This window comes from Ornithodoros turicata, chromosome 5 (assembly GCF_037126465.1).
Source record: "Ornithodoros turicata isolate Travis chromosome 5, ASM3712646v1, whole genome shotgun sequence".
Classification (NCBI taxonomy): Eukaryota; Metazoa; Arthropoda; class Arachnida; order Ixodida; family Argasidae; genus Ornithodoros; species Ornithodoros turicata.
Window position 1 is genome coordinate 2,612,608 of NC_088205.1, and position 17,672 is coordinate 2,630,279.

At 46.0% G+C, this 17,672-nt stretch overlaps 1 protein-coding gene across 1 annotated transcript; it reads right to left on the minus strand.

The window, feature by feature from the left end:
• Positions 1–1,808: 1,808 nt before the first annotated feature.
• LOC135393796 (uncharacterized) lies at positions 1,809–17,672 on the minus strand. Its single transcript, XM_064624068.1, has 9 exons — positions 17,410–17,672; positions 10,901–10,958; positions 10,740–10,825; positions 10,535–10,666; positions 7,150–7,275; positions 4,921–7,067; positions 3,605–3,729; positions 3,341–3,523; positions 1,809–2,121 (listed from the first exon to the last, which is right to left on the minus strand). The coding sequence occupies exons 1-8, from the start codon at positions 17,670–17,672 to the stop codon at positions 3,350–3,352; spliced, it is 3,111 nt and encodes a 1,036-aa protein (XP_064480138.1). The 3' UTR covers positions 1,809–2,121; positions 3,341–3,349.

A 17,672-nucleotide genomic window follows, 5' to 3' on the forward strand; every position in this document is an offset into this window, starting at 1 on the left:
TTGATAACGGTAATTCGTGGTTTTTACGTTGCGAGACAACTTTTGGCCCTATTGAAGATGAAGGTGTCGGCAGCAGAAAAAAATTATTCCGCCATAGAAAGGAGTGTTTGGCACTTGTGTGGGGGTATCAAGAAGTTCAACTGGTGTCTTTTGGAGAACACTTCGAGATAAAAACTGATCACCAACCGCAAAATATCTCAACAGTCGCGTGATGCGTCGGAGTTTGTTCCTGCAGGAAATACGGCTTTCACGTAGATTATATAAAGGATTCAGACAATGTTGGTGCGAATTGTTTTAGTCGAGTTTAGTACACCGCAGCCAGGCCTCTTCCGCCACGAGTCATTAGACTATTCCTTCTGTCTGCCTAGGTCGAACGCTGCCCTCTCCGCCAGGCCAAATACGGCAACCAAAATACGAGACACACCACCAGCTCTTTGAGTGCGCAACTATATTATTTCGTGAATATTTTTAGATTTGGGGATTTCAACTTGAGCACCAACCCTGTAATTTACAACCTGACCTAATTTGTTCTCTCGCGACAGCAACTGCGTCCATTACTTGTGAACCTATCAAATCATAAAACAACGATATTTGTTATGGAGTGGTTCTTTCCAAAACTGCATCGATGCCATGCTGGTTACGGACATGACATATCGAGAAGCCGTTTATCCTATCGTTTATCAGTTACGTCCACAAGGCCACTAATCCCACCGTGCGGTTACATCCAACGTGTCGGTACATTGATACCGTGCCGTTAGATCCAACGCGCCGCTACGTCCACCGATGAATGTAACGTCTCATTGGACGTAGCGACCCCAGGCGCCTGAGAGCTATCAGTTCGTAAATGCTAAATTAAGGTATATAAAGGCTTCTGTTGCAGTTCTACTGAGCAGAGCTTCTAATAACACCATAACTGTGTTCACAGGCATTCCTTTCATGAGTAGCAATGTAGCGGTTGCTCAGCAACGCCGCTGCTGCTGTTGCTCAGCCACTTAACGCCGTTTTGGTAACAAGCACCTCTTCGCCAAACTGGAGCTTGCGGAAACTTGACAGTTCTTTCAAACAACGGGACGAATAAATAACGACCATACACGCATTTATAATTTAGGTATTGCGCGTATATTGCGTATCTATCACATTCATCGGTCCATAAAAAGCCCTCCCTTCTCAGTCCCGGTTGGTCTTTTACCACGTGTGCAAAGAGCGAATGAAATGAAAAATACACTTACGCAAAGTTTCCATGGTCACCTTCCTTTGTGAAGTAGCAAATATTCCAATATGTCACACACACACACACCATGTCGCATGATCCCACATATTTTTCACAGACTCTTCTTGGTGAAGCACTTCATTTCACAGGACTTAGTAAAACTACACACGCAGAGACAACCTTCGACTAGCCGCCCCACCTGCAATTTCGGCACGTTGTGCGTGATAACAGGTTTCTTCTACGTTCCAAATCATTCCAAGCAAAGATAAAGAGAGCACGGTGCCGTAATCTCTTATCTCCCTTTCCGAATATCGTCGACACGTGCCGTTGCTATCGAGATTTCCCACGACTTCCCCCTCCCCAAGACGCGTTGCTGTCTGCATGCGGGCTAACGAGTTCGCCAGCGTGTTCCGCACGTGTTGTTTCAAGGAGTGACTTGATACCCTGCTATGTTTCGAAACTCGAGGATGACGAATTCTCCCACCAGGAATTTTAGTTAGTTACTTTTTTTGGTAGGGTACACTGGAGCTCACCTGTTAACAAGCGTAGGCCATCTTGGTCCGGTTCATGTTGCACAGATCTAGAAGACTTTTACAACTATTGTACCATAAACTTTATTGCCGTGATTTGTTCTTCCAGTGTATCTCATAAACCTAGCACAACCCAACATATTGATAGCGAAACCAGATGCCGATAATGTCTACGGCTTACTGCGCTAATTTAAGCGTACATATAAGCGGATGAAAGTCAATATTTGATCTCGGAGAATCTTTTGTGTCACGGTACTTGTCCAGCAGACTGCCACGTCGTCCGGGTCAATGGTAGAAAAAAACGTGAAGCCTGTCATATCTTGTGACAGCGCCCCACGACGATTCAATGTACACATTCTTGCTAACGTTGCTGTAGAAGTTCTGCAAACATAGAAATGTAATCATGCCAACATATATACACATATGTTAATATTGGCATAAAAACAATATTCGTAAAGGAGCGATTTACGTGACCTGAACGTGATTACTTAACAATTAAGCATTTAGTGCGAGATTGTTCGTTATATTTTCACCGATTTACCTGTAAAAGTGTGGTGGGCTATCACTTGTCCGAACGAAACACGTACCGTCACCTATTTTACGTTCATTGGGATTTCTGAGTAGTATTAAGCTGCATTCGAGGAGCGTCTCTCAATAAAGAAGTCTCTAATATGGCACCTTTCAGTAAAACTATGTGGAAGTGTGAAATTGTATTACAAGTATATAAATTGTTCATCATTTTGAGACTATTTCCGTGGCTGTGACCGCTGTGTTCTCTGTCCTGATTCTCAAGATGCTGTGGATACTTAATAAAGCGACGTGCTGTAGAGGATATCTATGGAAGCCAAATATGCGCAACAAGTGGTTATTTCCGACGAATGTACAGCTCTCTGCAACGTTAACTTGAACGATGCGACGGCTGGCGGAGTGGTTGGAGAGCCACCCTGCCGGGGCTATGTAGAACTATACGGAAAGAGTGTTGCGGGCTACCCCACTCATGCTACGGGGCGGTTGTCGAGAAACAGACGCTCCACTCCGGGTGCACGGAGGAGGCTTCTCGACAAACACCCCCCAAACACGTGTGGGATAGCCCACAACGCTCTCTCCCTGTAGTTCCACGAAGCGGCGATAGGGTGGCCCTCCAACTGCTTCGCCAGCCGTCGCCGTTGCAAGGAGCTGTACCAGGTTTTCGTGGGCCTACGGCCTACGTCAAACGGTAGGCAGAGAATTGCAGTTGTTCCTTTGTGTTCACGTCGTCATCCTGTCGTATGTATATGGATCCTGCGCGCCCACGAGTACGTTACGCGCGCACTGACGAGGCAAGCCCTATAGGATGTATTCTACATTAGGACAACGAGCGCACCAAAACCCGAAAGCGCAGTTCGGTTTCAACGCGTTCACAGTGGCAACGGGAACATTTCTTTAAATACCGAAAACTGCTGGGCGTCTACTATTCTAATGGTGTGCACATCATTGACAGAAGTGGGGTGATGTACTGTCAGGTCTTAACGAGCTCGTCATATCCACATTTAACGTAGAGTAGGGTTGAGTGTCGTAGAGGAAAACGGGGTGAGGTTTTACAGAAGAAATGACAACTCACCTATCTGTGTCATATGATCATTCTTTGCACGTCATCACACGGGAGGTAGTGTCCCATTCCCCTTCGTTCGGAGGATGTGCCGCATCGGCTCTTGCCGCTACCAGCACTGGGTAGAAACTTTACTATATGGTGTCCCGGTTTGCCAGAAGAATTTCTATGGTGCTCCGGCGGTAGGTACTCTTCCTGAAGAAGAGCGACAGGCAGTACCAGGATTTAATAAAGACTTAAAGCTACGTGAGAGCAATTATTAAGATGCGTTCTTACATCGACTTCTTGAGCTTCAATTTGGTCAAGAGGAAGTTCTACTTTGATGTCATTGGACTCTTGTACCTCCGAGGCCAAGCCAAAGTCCGGCAAACGACGCTTTGCACGAAACACACCACCGTTATCTGTGAATTAAACCCTACTTCAGACGCAGGCAGTTAAAGAAGTCAGTCCTATAACCACGAAGAACATACTGCCTTCACTGTGGACATGTTGCTAGTACGAGTCATTTCCACCACTGGCCTACCGCCTCACTCCGTCAGACTTTCAACTATTTATGCCATCGAGACCTTCCGACGCTTTGATCTACTTCTCCACAATTTTGTACACGTGCATCAATCTTTCAACCTCAGCAGCGGCGCTTTCTTTGACACACCTGCACAGACGCCGAATTGATCTGAGATACACCCTCTTTTCTCCCGTCCGAGAGTCTTGGCCCATTGCACGTGTGTCTACTATTATGTCTTTCTGATCAATTGGGTTTTTCTACTTCCATACGGCGCTTGCTATGGAAAGCATCGATTTAATACCCATGCACACGTACACAAACGTCTCGGCCTTCAGACGCTTCGACACCGCAAGTTGTGGAAAGCGTCTTACGACTACTTTCGTTCCCGGACAATGCCCTACCATATTGCGTTCGAGATGTGGTTGATGGCGTCTATAAAGGGTAAAATAGAAACAAACGGTTTGGGAAACGTGCACTACGAAGAGCTAAGGAACGAAGTTCTATGCTTCATGCTTGGGGAAGAGGCATTCGAAACAGCGCATGGTTATTCCTGGACATTCGGAATTAAATTTTGTACTGCTTCAGCTACGACATTTCGGGCGCGGAGCGAACGTAATTTATCTTGCAGTGTAAAACGCAGTGTAAAAATTTAGCGAGATCTGAAAAATATTTGCCGGCACGCCGCAGGAGGGCTCGTCCACAGTCCTTCGCTTCGCTGTGCGCTTGCACTGGAAGCTGTGGAAGCTACCCAGTGCATTGATTAATGTATTATAAAATTCGCAGGTGTAGCGCCTCAGAAAAAAAAAAAAAACGTATTGCACCTCCTCGCCGGAGGCTAGCTGCCGCGCATCACATGAACGCCAGTTTCAAAAAAACAGAAAAAACAAAAGGTATCTGCGATATTTTTGCCCATGATCACATTTTACACCAGAAAATAAGGCCTGCTTACGAAGAACCTGATTATCTGTAGTTAGGTTGTTACCCTTCCCTGCATGACAGGATCTTGCTCCTGCACTTGAACTAGTCTAAAGACCCCTATCCACACTCTATGGGTGTTTATGATCCCTATTTGATGCTGAACACATACCTTCATCGAAATCAATGTGCTTGAAGGACCGTCCAGAATTCTTTCCCATAGACGACCTGGCATGAAAGACGTCTTCTTCCTCCAGGATAGGGTACGTGTCCGGCTTCCACTGGGACCTACCAGATGTGGACGAATATCGAAGCGGTGCAGCAGAGTAGTTGACCGGTTCCATCGGGTCACTTTCGCTCATCTTAAATTCGTACGATGTCTCCGCCTGCGGCTTAATCAAGTAAGCATACGTTCTGATGGGTGAATGTGGTGGAGACATCGTATAGCTGTAACTTTCGAACTGGTCTTGAAAGCTCTTTGCAGTAGCACCTCGCTTCTTGTCGCCTTTGACGCGATGGTCCCTGTGAGGCCCATCGGAGCTGTCCTTGGACCTAACGGAAGCTGGAGAGTAACCACTGTCTTTGTTAGACTTGAGAGAATCGACAGATGATGCTCTTGACCGTACCCTGTTGCCGTTGAAGTCATCCTCTGCAACTTTTGTGCTTTTTACTGAATTTCTCCGTTTCTCGATAACTTTGTTTCCTGACCTGGAGAGGGAAGCCGTCCTTGCTTCATCTAGGGATTTCTGACGTAGGGACGTACTTGGCAGTTGCTTTCGGGGAGTCATTTCGGTGCCGATATCTCGACTGAGAGCACTTTGCGGTTGGGTTTGCTTCACCGGCGCCAGAGGTGTATTTTTTCGCGAATCAGCCTGAGATGAATGTGGGTTGGAAGCTTGACTCGAGATGGAGAACCGGCGACGGTATGACGCAAATGTTTTATCATTTGCTTGCGCAGTATCTATTAGAGGCGTACTAATCGCATCTTCTGAACGCGTCTGTGACCTCACGCTGTTACGACCGTTTTCGGAGTCTGAATTTCGTCGTTCGACGAGATTGCTGATTGTTGAGTTGTTATTATAAAGCTCCTTGCGGCTGATGGCTGATCCTGTAGACTTGACACTGTTGATGCTCCCTCGTCGAAGGCTGCCGTTCATAGCAGTACCATCAACAGGTCTACTTGTGGTGTATTGGTAGACTTCTTGCGGCTGGAAGCCCGTCAAACTGAGGACGTCTGACAGGTGCTTTTCTTGTATATGATCGTCACTGATAGTGTCTTTTTGGCCGTTGTACACTACGCTCCTGTTACTCATCTGCGAGATGCTACGAACCGAGCCGATACTTCTTTTCTGTTCCGGTTCCGTTTGCTTGCCATTCTGTTCAGTCTCATTAACGCTGTTATAAGAAGCTAAACTGACTTTGTCTTTGTCTTCCATACTAAAAGAATGTGCTGGTGAAGCCAAATCATGGGCACTGTGAGCTGCGTTGTTTTGTGTTGCCGTTACTTGAATTCTGCTGTTGGAATAACTTGAACTAACGGACATTCGCCGTTTCCGTGGACTTCCGAACGCTGACCGGTCATCAGTTGAACTGTTGCGTCTTGATTTCTCAGGTTCATCGAGACAAACAGACCTGGAAGGGGACTTATAGTCTGTCCCAACCGCTGTCATATGGGTTTGGCTGTTCCCCCGGCGAAGGATCAAAGAGCGTTTAGAGCTAGTAGATGCTATGCTCTGTGTTGGACTCTTCAGTGACACACGATCACCTGTATCCTGCACCTCCTGAGAAACGTCTTTGAACATATCGTCTTTTGTTTCCCCATTTGAAAGGGAATTATTATCAGCATCACCCGCTTTGCTGTTGTGGGACGACTGCTGGCCTCCTGACATCCTCGACCCATCGTCGTCCGGCAATTGCGGCTGTTCTGAGCCTGGAGATTCCGCTCGGTTCTGGTCCTCACTCCCGCCGTCGTCTCTAGGGCCAGGACTGTCTTCGTTTCGTTCGTTTTTGCCACCGCCACCTTGTTGTTCTTCATCCTCTGGAGGCTGTACTTCGTCCTTCGCGTTTTCGACTACCAATCTAGAGCCCATACTGACTCTTGGCGTAGTTTGTGTTTCTTCAGATATAGCTGCTCTGTCTTCGGTTGTTGACGTGGAAGCCTCTTTCATCGCTACGGGTTCCTCCTCGGGAATGGGATCTGCCTCTGGCTTATGGCAGAAACTCAGGTCTGTTTCGGGGTCCACTAAAGAATACCCACCCGAACTTCCTGTAATGTCCGTGGTTCCCGAACTGGAGGTTCCTAATGTGTCGTAGGTTCTTCTGCACAGTGAAATATGAAGGACATGTTAAAGAGGTTGCACATTTGCGCTACAGAGAATATGATTGATTCATTTGGGCTCACGTGTAATTGTTAGGCAGCTTTGATGAAGGTTTTTTGAAGGTCTCGTGAGGAAGGAGCGCAACATAGTGACCACCGTGCTTGATGTCATCCACATCATGCACGACGTTACCTTCTGGAAGACATAGCCTGCAATGATAGTCGGCATTTGCATGATGTGTAACTGGATGATTGAGGATGGTGAGGAACAAAATGGAACAGCATAGGATTGGACCGAATTATGAGAAATAAGAAAATCAACAAAGGAAGGAAATTGAACATTTCACCCCACCAATTGTGTTACTCTGATGCGGAGCATTAAGTGCCACTACTTAATACCGAGAGTACCGATACCGATGGAAAAGGAAGTTAGTAAATGTGTGGAAATTAAATGTTTATCCGTCACATTAATCGGGACAAAAGAATGATTATAGTCAAACGAGTACAAGCAGTGGTAGTTAACTTGTAGGTAAGATTTTCCTTGAGTATCAGGGAGAAAAACGAACAAAGCGGAACGGAGGAGACTCAAACCAGCAATGAATATTTCATGGAAGCGCAATGAAATCGTACGATATAAAAAATCATTGGGTGTATAATCATAAAATGATGATATAATCCCCCTATAATCCAACCTAAAGCATCGCAGAAAGAGTACTGTTGTCCTTTATTAATGACATATTTTGTCACCGTGTGGGCCTTGTGTGTTTCGAATAAACACTTCATTGCTGGTGAGGGTCTCGTTTCTCCGTTTTTCTCATCATACTCAAGGATAAATGCTACCTACAGGTCCGTTACACCAGCTCGCATACCAGCTACTACTTTGTTCAGTGGTAGTTAGACCAGCTGGAAATCGACACGAGATACTTGAGTTCAATACCTACAATCATTACACACTTTAGTCGAACGACATAAAAAATATTGATATTATGCAAGCTCGGGGAGTACGTGGGGTGCGCAGTGCGCGAACAGAATGGATCAAATAGAAAGCCCGCTGAAGTATTCCACTCTCGAGAAATGGCTGTCAACAATATTTCAAAGTGTGTCCTTGAAGTTAAAGGTACAGTAGAACAGCAGATGTGCAATCTCAGAAGTACCTGAGCCCCAGTACCCTTACGTCGCAATTTCCGTCTCAACTGCACTCATAGTTCTTTAGGAAACTGGAATTGAAAACTACGGGCAACATTGTGTCGAAGTTGCCACCAACTTTGCGTTTCTCGTCAAGTGGGGCGGTAAAACTACGTTGCATGCCCATAACAATGCGTCTAAAACGGCAACAATTCGGCTAAGTGTCAGCTCTGTAGCCATCAGGAGCCACCAAACCATTCTTGGGCGCATAGATCACTGTTGCTTCACGAATTGGGGATTATATCCCCGGACACGTTGCCCCGAAACCCTTCACCGCAGTATTATAAGGCAATACAAATAAAAAAAAAATATTTAGAGTGCTCCCTCACATGCGCAATTTGTTGCGTTGGGCTGGCAAGCAACAAACTGTCAAAGTACGCCGTAACCATAAACAGCCTGTCTGCTGCATTACGGTACCTTTAAAATACGAGCAGCCACGAGAAAACCTATTGTGCGTACTGTTTCCGTCTACACATTGAGATATTTGTACTATACCATGCTTTTCATGCATGTTTCGCTTTCCGTGCGGTCATCTAGCAATCCGTAAAAACAGGTGAATATCAATACACATTGGTCATTTACTCCATGACGGTGCACGTGTGCAACGTTGCATGCCATGCTGCAAATAGTACGGACTTCTGTAACATGCTCCCTATACACGCTAAGAAAAAAAGGAGTAATTCTAGTCCATTTAGTGAGTAAATCCATGGGACTAAATGCATGTCAGAGAGCGGGGACCGCATTTCACGCTCTGTTCTAAGAGACCTAGGCACGTAATTCGTGTGCTTGGATGAAAATACTTTGAATTAATCCGTCAACCGTAATATGTCGAGGGATATAAAATCTCGCCACGTTCATAGGGTAGAATTTCGCGAGAAAGAACGGCTAGCTATTTCTTCCTGTGTGTGTGTGTTGGAAATTGTTAAATTAGCTAAGCCATATATAGCCTTATTCCATCAAATTCACGAAGATATCCATATTGATACGTAGACTGTTGCATTCACGAGACCATTTGCGAAGTTCAGCGACTATTTGCAGGCCTGGTGAGTAAATTTCGGTATTAGGGGACTAAAAGCGGCAGTAATTGCGACCTAGGGGACTCGAAGCTACAGTTACACACCCCACACCGCTTTACTCCTTTTTTTTTCTTTTTTTTCTTAGAGTGTACGCTACTGATAATACGGAATAAATGCAGGCGAGCTGGTGGAAGAACGCCATACTGAAACAGCCGGAGCCACAGGGAAAACTGACGACAAGACACTGTCGCTTCCCCAGACTCAGGCTTTCTCGGTACGGGCTACCATGCATTTTTGGTGCTTCAAACTCTTTTTACCTGTCCAGTACGAATCCTCCACTGAAACGTTGCATGTTGAGAAAGAGAAACAAAAAACGTGCACTCTATGAATAATACAGGTTATTGGTTACGGTGATATGCAAATGAACTATAGCAATGACGAGAAAATAACGCACACTTATTAGTTATAAATGACGTGACCGCTAGCGCTCTAATACATCTATGCTGTTTGCGGAGCTTCACACATCGTAGCCGTCCGAAGCTTCATACAAGCGGGACTTTCTAGTGAATGTACCCGCCACTTACATTTAGGAATTTATCAAATTAGGAAATTTACATTTATGAACATTAGGAATTTAGGAAATATGCGATCATCTATATAAGGAGTTTCCTCTAAAAAGCTCTACAAGCCATAAAGGAAGACAACGTTTGGAAGCAAAAGTCTGGTTTCATATATGACCGGTGACCTGCAGCGTCATTGAACACAGCATTACGGCGTAAATCTGTGAAAAGCGATAGTTTTACCCGGTGCCCACTAATAGGCATCCTAAATATCGGGGCTAAATTAGAAAATATATCGAAAGTACCGTTGTGTAAAACAAAACAGAACAGACACAACGTGCGGGGGTCGACATATGTCGGATTGGTCGCTCAGTCTCGTATCAAAGAAGACAGCTCTTTGATTGGTATACTATGCTTGGTGGCACGTCGAACGTATGTGACTTTCGAAGCCGTGAAGAAGCGTGCCGAACACCGAGCTTTCCAAACGCTGCTGGAATACAAAGAGGTGCTGGCACTGTGGACGTAGTGTCCTCAATTAGTCTTATGGCGTCTTTGTGGACACAAATTTAACGTGAACACACATGCATCATAGTGCGGTGATGTTGCAGTTACACAAATGTTTCAACAGGTACGTGTTCTCAGAATTTCGTGCGGGCCCACATTATGGTCCGCGGAGGAAACAAAACAGAGTTGTTTCGTAGGTCTTACCTTTTCACGTAGCTGGCGTCCAGCCTCAGCTTCTCACCGATGACTTGGAGAACCCGTACCATGTTGACCCGATCCCTTCCAAGCAGCAGACAACGCGTAGGAGCTTCTCGGTGAGAATCGTTTCTGTGAACTCTGCATGAGGATTCACTTCGTCAAGTTTCATTTTGTTCTCTTTTTAAGCGCTCTCTATTATCAAAGTACGTACAATATTGTTATGGGCGACTCGAACCTGTTGATCTTATGGATTACGGGAGGCGCCTCTTTTTTTCTAGTCTCCGCAATCTGGTTGGCCTGTGCGCAAGTATAATGAATTACTTTCACATGCCTCGGTCGCTTCAAACGTAGCTGTCAATAAAACCAACTTACCCTCGCCGCCCTTTTTCTGGCCTGGTGTAGCCTACCTAGCTGATCCACATCGGGATACCTACGTAAAAGGGGCACTTCTGAGTATCCATATTAATTAATGTATGTTCACATACGAACAGAAACAGAAAGAGCCCTATTAACAGGAAAATGGAACAGTCGTCACGTCGTTAGAAGGGATTGAATGGGACTATAGTTGGAGCATGGTTCAGAAGGATGCAAAGAAATAAGAGCTAAGGAGGGCTGCTGTGGGCCAATCCCTTCCCTTTTTGCGAACCCTAAGCCCCGAAACATTGAGATTTGGCAGTGTCACCCCTCTACTGACATCATGTGAGGGATTTATATCACGATAAATGCAGCGCGGAATATCGCCTGAACACGCTAGGACAGGACACCGCTCTGGTGTCCACTGTCCACCGCGAGGCCAGCTCTGTAAAGAGAAGACGCCTAATGGATTAATGACCATGCATTACATATACACTACATATGTCGTGAGGTCACTCAGGAGCACAAGGTCAGGTGCTCTTTCAAGAACAATCACGACTTTGATCTGATGACAACAACTGTATGATGCTCAGAGCCGTCCCCTGTAATCCATATTGTCTGTAAATGTAACACGTCTGTAAATCTCATGGCAAACTCAACTGGTTGTTTTAGTGCAGGAAAGCTTACACTGGCTTAAGGCGGCAACCGCATGGAGCAACTTTTGCCAACTGAATCGGGCCAACGGAGCGCCAACTCAGCATGAACGGAACGGTATAGAAGCTATGCAACCGCATGGAGCAGAATGTCTACGTTGAGGTGTCGGTTGTTGAAGCGTCGGCCTAGCGTTTACCCCCGCTTGTTGCACGCGAAGTGGCAATGCTTATTGTAGTAAACTGCTGTACGCATTGTTTAGTAACATAAATGATACTTTAGCGGTTCTTGAAAAAGTACGGTGCTAATAACATCTAGAAATCAGGTGTTTACAAGAAATTTTGAGATACGAAGAGAATGTTGACTTATGAGTGTTTCTAGCAATGCTCACTAAAGAAATATCAGACTGCATTTTTGTTACCGTTATCTCCTCACACATTTCCGATTTGCCATGTGCCACAAATAATATTTTGATTGATAGAAGAGAGAGAGGACGCTGACATAAAATCTTTGCTGTGTTTGATAATTTTTGTGTCCGTCCCTATCTCCTCCGTGTCTCTGGTTCCTCCTTCTTCTAATATTTTGATGTTTCATTTAGTCACTCTGCTTGCACACACCTTGCCACCTCCTGCCAAAGGATATATTTTAAGTTCCAAATGGGTGGCCTCCATATTAATATATCGGTCTACGTCGAAGTCCGCGCGACGGGCCATCTGCGTGTCCTTCTAGGAGGCAGGGCGAAGAGAGCAAAGCCCGAAATGAAAAAAAAAAAAAAAAAAAAGCGGTCACAGGCATGGTCACAGGTGACTTTGTCACGTGCTTGTGGCATTTCCTGTGAAGCGTGTTTTCATTGGCGCACACGGTTCAGTCGGGTGGCGTCACTTCCTCTCCTCAGACTAAATATCTATCCTTGGCAGAAACCGGCTCGTCGGTCCGTCGTCTATTGTTCGCTTAGTAGGTCACCGTTCCTTTCAAGTTCTGCTGCCATTCAGTTGGCAAAAGTGCTCCATGCGGTTGCCGCCTAAGGGTGCATGTTGCACTGGTCCCTCAGTGCAAGTGGACGTGGGACGCTCCCATAAGAAATTATCGATTATCTTTCCGGATGCTAGAGGGGAAGCTAGGGAAAGCACAAATGTAAATAAGGTACTTGTTTCCATTGCTGTTGGTAAACAATACGCGCACGAAGATCGCAATGGCACGGACATAAAAGCCTATAATGGTAACATATAGGCTAATGGATACGGGCTGCCGTAAATGGTTTATTCTCATCGCGAGCTGGAATGTGTGTGGCTCAGAAAGGAGACGGGAACTCCGACTAAACGTGTTTATTCGGCCAGAGCCGATGAACCCTATCTGTCCCTATCTGAACTGATTTTGCACGGAACATATAAGTTTGCGTAGCGCGCAGCGATGATGGTGACCAAGGTCGGGCGCCACACAGCCCTGTGCCACACCTAGCGCCACACCAGCGCCGCACCTAATCCCATGAGGGTTCCTGAGCTCAAACATAACGGCGCGTCTAAAGTCTAAAGGTGCGTCCTCTACGGCGATCTGCATAGTGAGCCATGGGCAAAGCACACCGAGAAAGCCGATCGGCCTTGCCGATCGCCATAGTCAGGACGCGCCTTAATACTTTTGAATCAGGACAACGGAAGCGATAATGATAAAATAGATAAAAAGGAAGCGAGCTGGTGGCATATATACATGACAGAGCGTCGTACAATGTGCTCTCCCATACGCTTCTAAGCACTTTCTCGCTCCTCTCATACATTTTCGCGTACGCACATTCCCATACTCGCTTGTTCATGCATAGTCGTCATACGTCATATACGAGTGTATGCAGTTAACACTCGCGCCTAACCTGGCCTTACATCTTATCGCTACCACACAGACGTAGTTACGCCCTTTTGTCCCGGTCAATCTCCCTTAGTGGCTCACGGCCATCGTTTGATTGGTAGAGGAAGAGGAAGAAAACCCGCCAGATTAAGGAACAGAAAGGACGCACACGTACACAAGTCTTAAACACAGCTGGGGCTTGAGCTGTGTTCGAGTCTTGTGTACGTGCGTGTCAATTTTCGTTCCCTATACCGTGTATTCACACGAGCGACATCCTCCCGGAAGATTCTAGTGGAAGAGAAAGCAAAAAACTCTTCGCGGAGCCCAAGTTCCGTCGAACATTCACACGGCGCCGGCATATCAGGAAGTGACGTATGGCGCACTTAGCAGACGATACTTAGCAGATGTCGCCGTCGGCGTCATTTCCTGTCGTCTGCTATGGAATATCTTGTGGCTGTGTCGCAGGGTGTTCCCCACGGTTAGCAATGCACGTGAAGGCACGCCGTTGAGCGCTAAAGCTCACGTGACAGCAGAAAGCGATGACGTTCTTCGCTAGAACGTATAGTGCTCGCGACACGGTTGCCTGAAATCGCCTGTCAGTAGTTCTGCAGCCCATATCGCATTGATTGCCATCGAAAATATTCTTTCAATATTGTATTTAAAGTAGGGCCATACGCTGCACGTGTTTTTTACTTGAAATAAATGATCTTGCAAAATCCGAAGATTTGAGATGGGATAAACCACGGGGTGCTGCTTTCAGACAACCGTATCACAAGCAGTATCGTACTAACTGCCCTAACAATGTACAGAGTCCCAACTTCTACAAGGATGCGCGTTCCTATAGTTGACGCTGTAACAGGTAGGTGCGTCCTTCTGCAACTTAGCCAGCCGTACATTGTGACGACTGTTGAACAGGACCTTGGCAATCAAATGGTGCTCAATCACGGTCGTGACCAGGAATTTCCTCAGCTCCCCCTTCTAAGATCTTACAACATCCCCCCAAATGTTCTGATACGAACGCCTCTTATATGAATGTGCATGACAGTAGCCAGTGGATATGTTCTACTTCCTCACGGAACTCCAACGCCTTCCATGCGAGGGAGGAGGAGGAGGAGTGTCGTTTTGGGAGGAACCCGAGAGGTCTGCCTGCCTGATTAGGCGGCATGTTTCTCGGGAAGGGAAAGGTGGTGGAGAGGAGGAGAGGAAAGGGTGAAGTCCCCCCGAGCGGAATCCGCTCGGGGGGAGGATAGCTGCGTCCATGGGCCGACTTCAGGGGAACTGTGCCGGCATACGCCTATTACACATCTGAGGGAAACCCAGGAAAAACCCCAGACGGCACAGCCGGCCCGCGGATTCGAACCGCGGACCTCCCAGTCTCCAAGCGCACGCGTTACAGCTGCGCCACCGGAGCTGGTGCCTCCCATGCAGTGGTGAAAAACCGTCGAAACTGATAACGCATAAAAGGGAATATTTTGCAGTAGAGGGGGAATTGCACGTCCGTTCAAGAGGCTCCAGGTAGACTCTTCTGCTCTTCTGCAGTGGCGCATGATTCACATTAGCTCTATTAAAGTTACCAGTGTCAAGTATCCCTTGACCTGCTTTCCGACAAAAACGGGGAAAGCGCGTGTCTCCCTGCAGAGTCACGGCCAGTACAATTTATTGCTGCGCTGTTCAAAGCCGGACGATGATACAGCTGTCACGTTTGCATCAGGGGGAAAATTAGTGGATTGCACTATTAACTTTGCACCGAACGGACTTACGCAGCAAGTAGCAAACGCAATAGAACCGCACAATTGAAAATAACGCACGTGTAACTCCGACCCATGATCTAAAATAATGTACGCGAATGAGTTAGAGCTAGTCTGAAATTCACGAGGCCAAGGTTAATACTATATACCAACGATGTGTTCGCCATATACGGTTCTATGGCGGGTCGCATACTTTGTCAAGCACCTGATTGCTCCAGCATTGATATTTCTTCTGGGACAAAATGTGATCTTCGAAACCTTGTACCTCCGCAATAAAGGTGATATAGCTGAAAATGTCAGATCGGCATATCACCGTACGGGCTTCGGAGCCGATATGATGATAGTTTGATATAACGATGCGAACCATAGAGCGATGTGAACGATATGGCGGTATACTGATATAACGATACGATATAACGACATCTTATGCTTATTTCATCATATGTAAGAGTTTACACTGGACCGGGTGCTTACATGAACTCATTTCATATATTTGTTCAGGCCTCAAAAGTAAGAAGCTCATTCAAATGTTCACGAGGTTATGTATTTTCATTGGTTGCACTACAAACAAATTATTTCGCCGCTACGCTTATTGCTGATTCAAGCACGGTCTCAAAATCATTTCTTAAAATGATTTATGCGCAACGAACCCGGAATGTTGTTCCTCAAATTGAGTTCACAGGAGGTATCGTTTTATCCTACGGCTCATGTTATCTGCGTTCTCATTGCCTGGTCTCTAAAACGTTTTGGTTGTACCACGTTTTAAAGAATCAGTTCTAGTATGCGCTGAAGATTAAGGCGAGATGCACCTTAGATAAATTATTTGAACTATCAGCAGAACCATCACTGAACACGCGCAATAACGAAATTGCATACACAGATGCTTTTCTATATTGCCAACACGAGACCTCCATGAAATAACTGAACAACCAACCAGAGCCCTCAGTAACAATTAACGTTCAAGTAATGTCAACAAGCTCATTTGTATAATCGTCTTTCACGATCTGAAGTCCTTTACAAAACAGACGGAATTATATAGGGCGGATGCGAATGACATAAATAATAAATACATAAATGTTTCTAACAGCGGTCCATTGGCTTCCAGAATCTCAATTTCTTGCTTCCCGAGGAATATACCTGTCCGACACCATTCATAGCTCTAGACCTGGCGACCAGAATCGGATTCATTCAACGAAGTGCAGAAAAGCAGATTCGAATATCTGTAAAACTTTGTACTGTAGGAGAGAGAAACAAGCGCAATAATTGTTCATAATGACAAATAATAAGTGCATGTCAGTGCGTGACTCCATGGGATCATTCTCAGACTGGTGCATAGAGTAAACCAGTCATCATGGTATAGCGATTCAACAGAAAACGTGCTGTCCTCAAAACTGACAGCCGCGTAACGCAAAATAATGCTGTGTAGCGTATAAGGACAATGCTCAAGTCACTGCTGCCTTTCAAGGGCAGCGATCAATTATCACCCAGTTGTCATTGCGCTCTCATCAATTCGCCACCGACAAATATGAAGATGAAGAACTTAGCAGAGAGTTGTAGACTTCTCTACTCGAAACACCAATATGCGTAAGAACCTCTAACGAAAGCCACTCGATGGAGCTGCGTTTATACTGACAAACTCAATTAGTGACCCGATGTAGTATCTGTATAGCTACTGGAGGCAAAACACCTTCGTGACAAACTACTTCTTTTCACAGAATGATATGTTTATCAGCCAGGCGAAATGATTGTTATCGATTGTTACTGGTATGTTTATAAGCCAGAGGAATACTTATAAATTGTGCACATCTGGAAATCCTCTCGACTTCGTTCTTTTTCTCTATCTCTCTCTCTCTCTTTCCATGCGTTCTCTCGAGTTGGGGAAACGCCTCAGCTCGACAACGAATTTGTCACCTTCTGACCAGACCGACATTCACGTTACTGGGCCACAGGTAGGCAGGCGGAGTAGTTTCCAAAGTTTTGCACCAGTTTTCAAAGTTCTGCGAAAAGCTTTTGGACGTCGACCTAGACGTTCGCGAAAATTGCACTAAAACTCCGGTCGTGGGAATACCCCAGGAAAAATAATTACCGTGCTCCCAGTCCCAAAATCTGCGTCTGTACATTCCGAAGCACTTTAAGAGACCAGGTCCGAAATAAGCTCCGCCACCCCATCGTGTTCTCAGGAAAGCTTGATATCAACATGAAGAGCATACGTAAGATCAGAATGTGCATCACGAAATTACCTGATCTGTGAATGCTTTTATATCTCAATAGTTATTCGAAAGCACGACTTACCCGTGCTGCATCGGGCGAAACCTCTCGTACCCTGCCACAACGTAATGACCGTTCGTCCTCAAATCATCGATGGTGCACACTCTGTGCCCGTGACGCGGTGTGTACACGTTGCGCACAGCCCCGAAGCTGGGTTGAATCCTGTCCGTCAACCTTTCCAACAGAGATTCTAAACTTCTGAAATGCCGCTGGTTCACCAAAGTTTTCATCGGCTGGAAATGTTCGTCACCGTTGAGGTAAACATAAATCCAGCGGGAATCGGGCAT

Excerpts from the sequence above, each read along its gene's own strand:
- LOC135393796 (XM_064624068.1), bottom strand. The coding sequence starts at position 17,672 with ATGCCCGATTCCCGCTGGATTTATGTTTACCTCAACGGTGACGAACAT. Across the intron at positions 7,276-10,534 it reads GACGCCAGCTACGTGAAAAG|GCTATGTCTTCCAGAAGGTA; the intron begins GTAAGACCTACG and ends CTATCATTGCAG. Across the intron at positions 3,524-3,604 it reads TTGAAGCTCAAGAAGTCGAT|GAAGAGTACCTACCGCCGGA; the intron begins GTAAGAACGCAT and ends GCTCTTCTTCAG.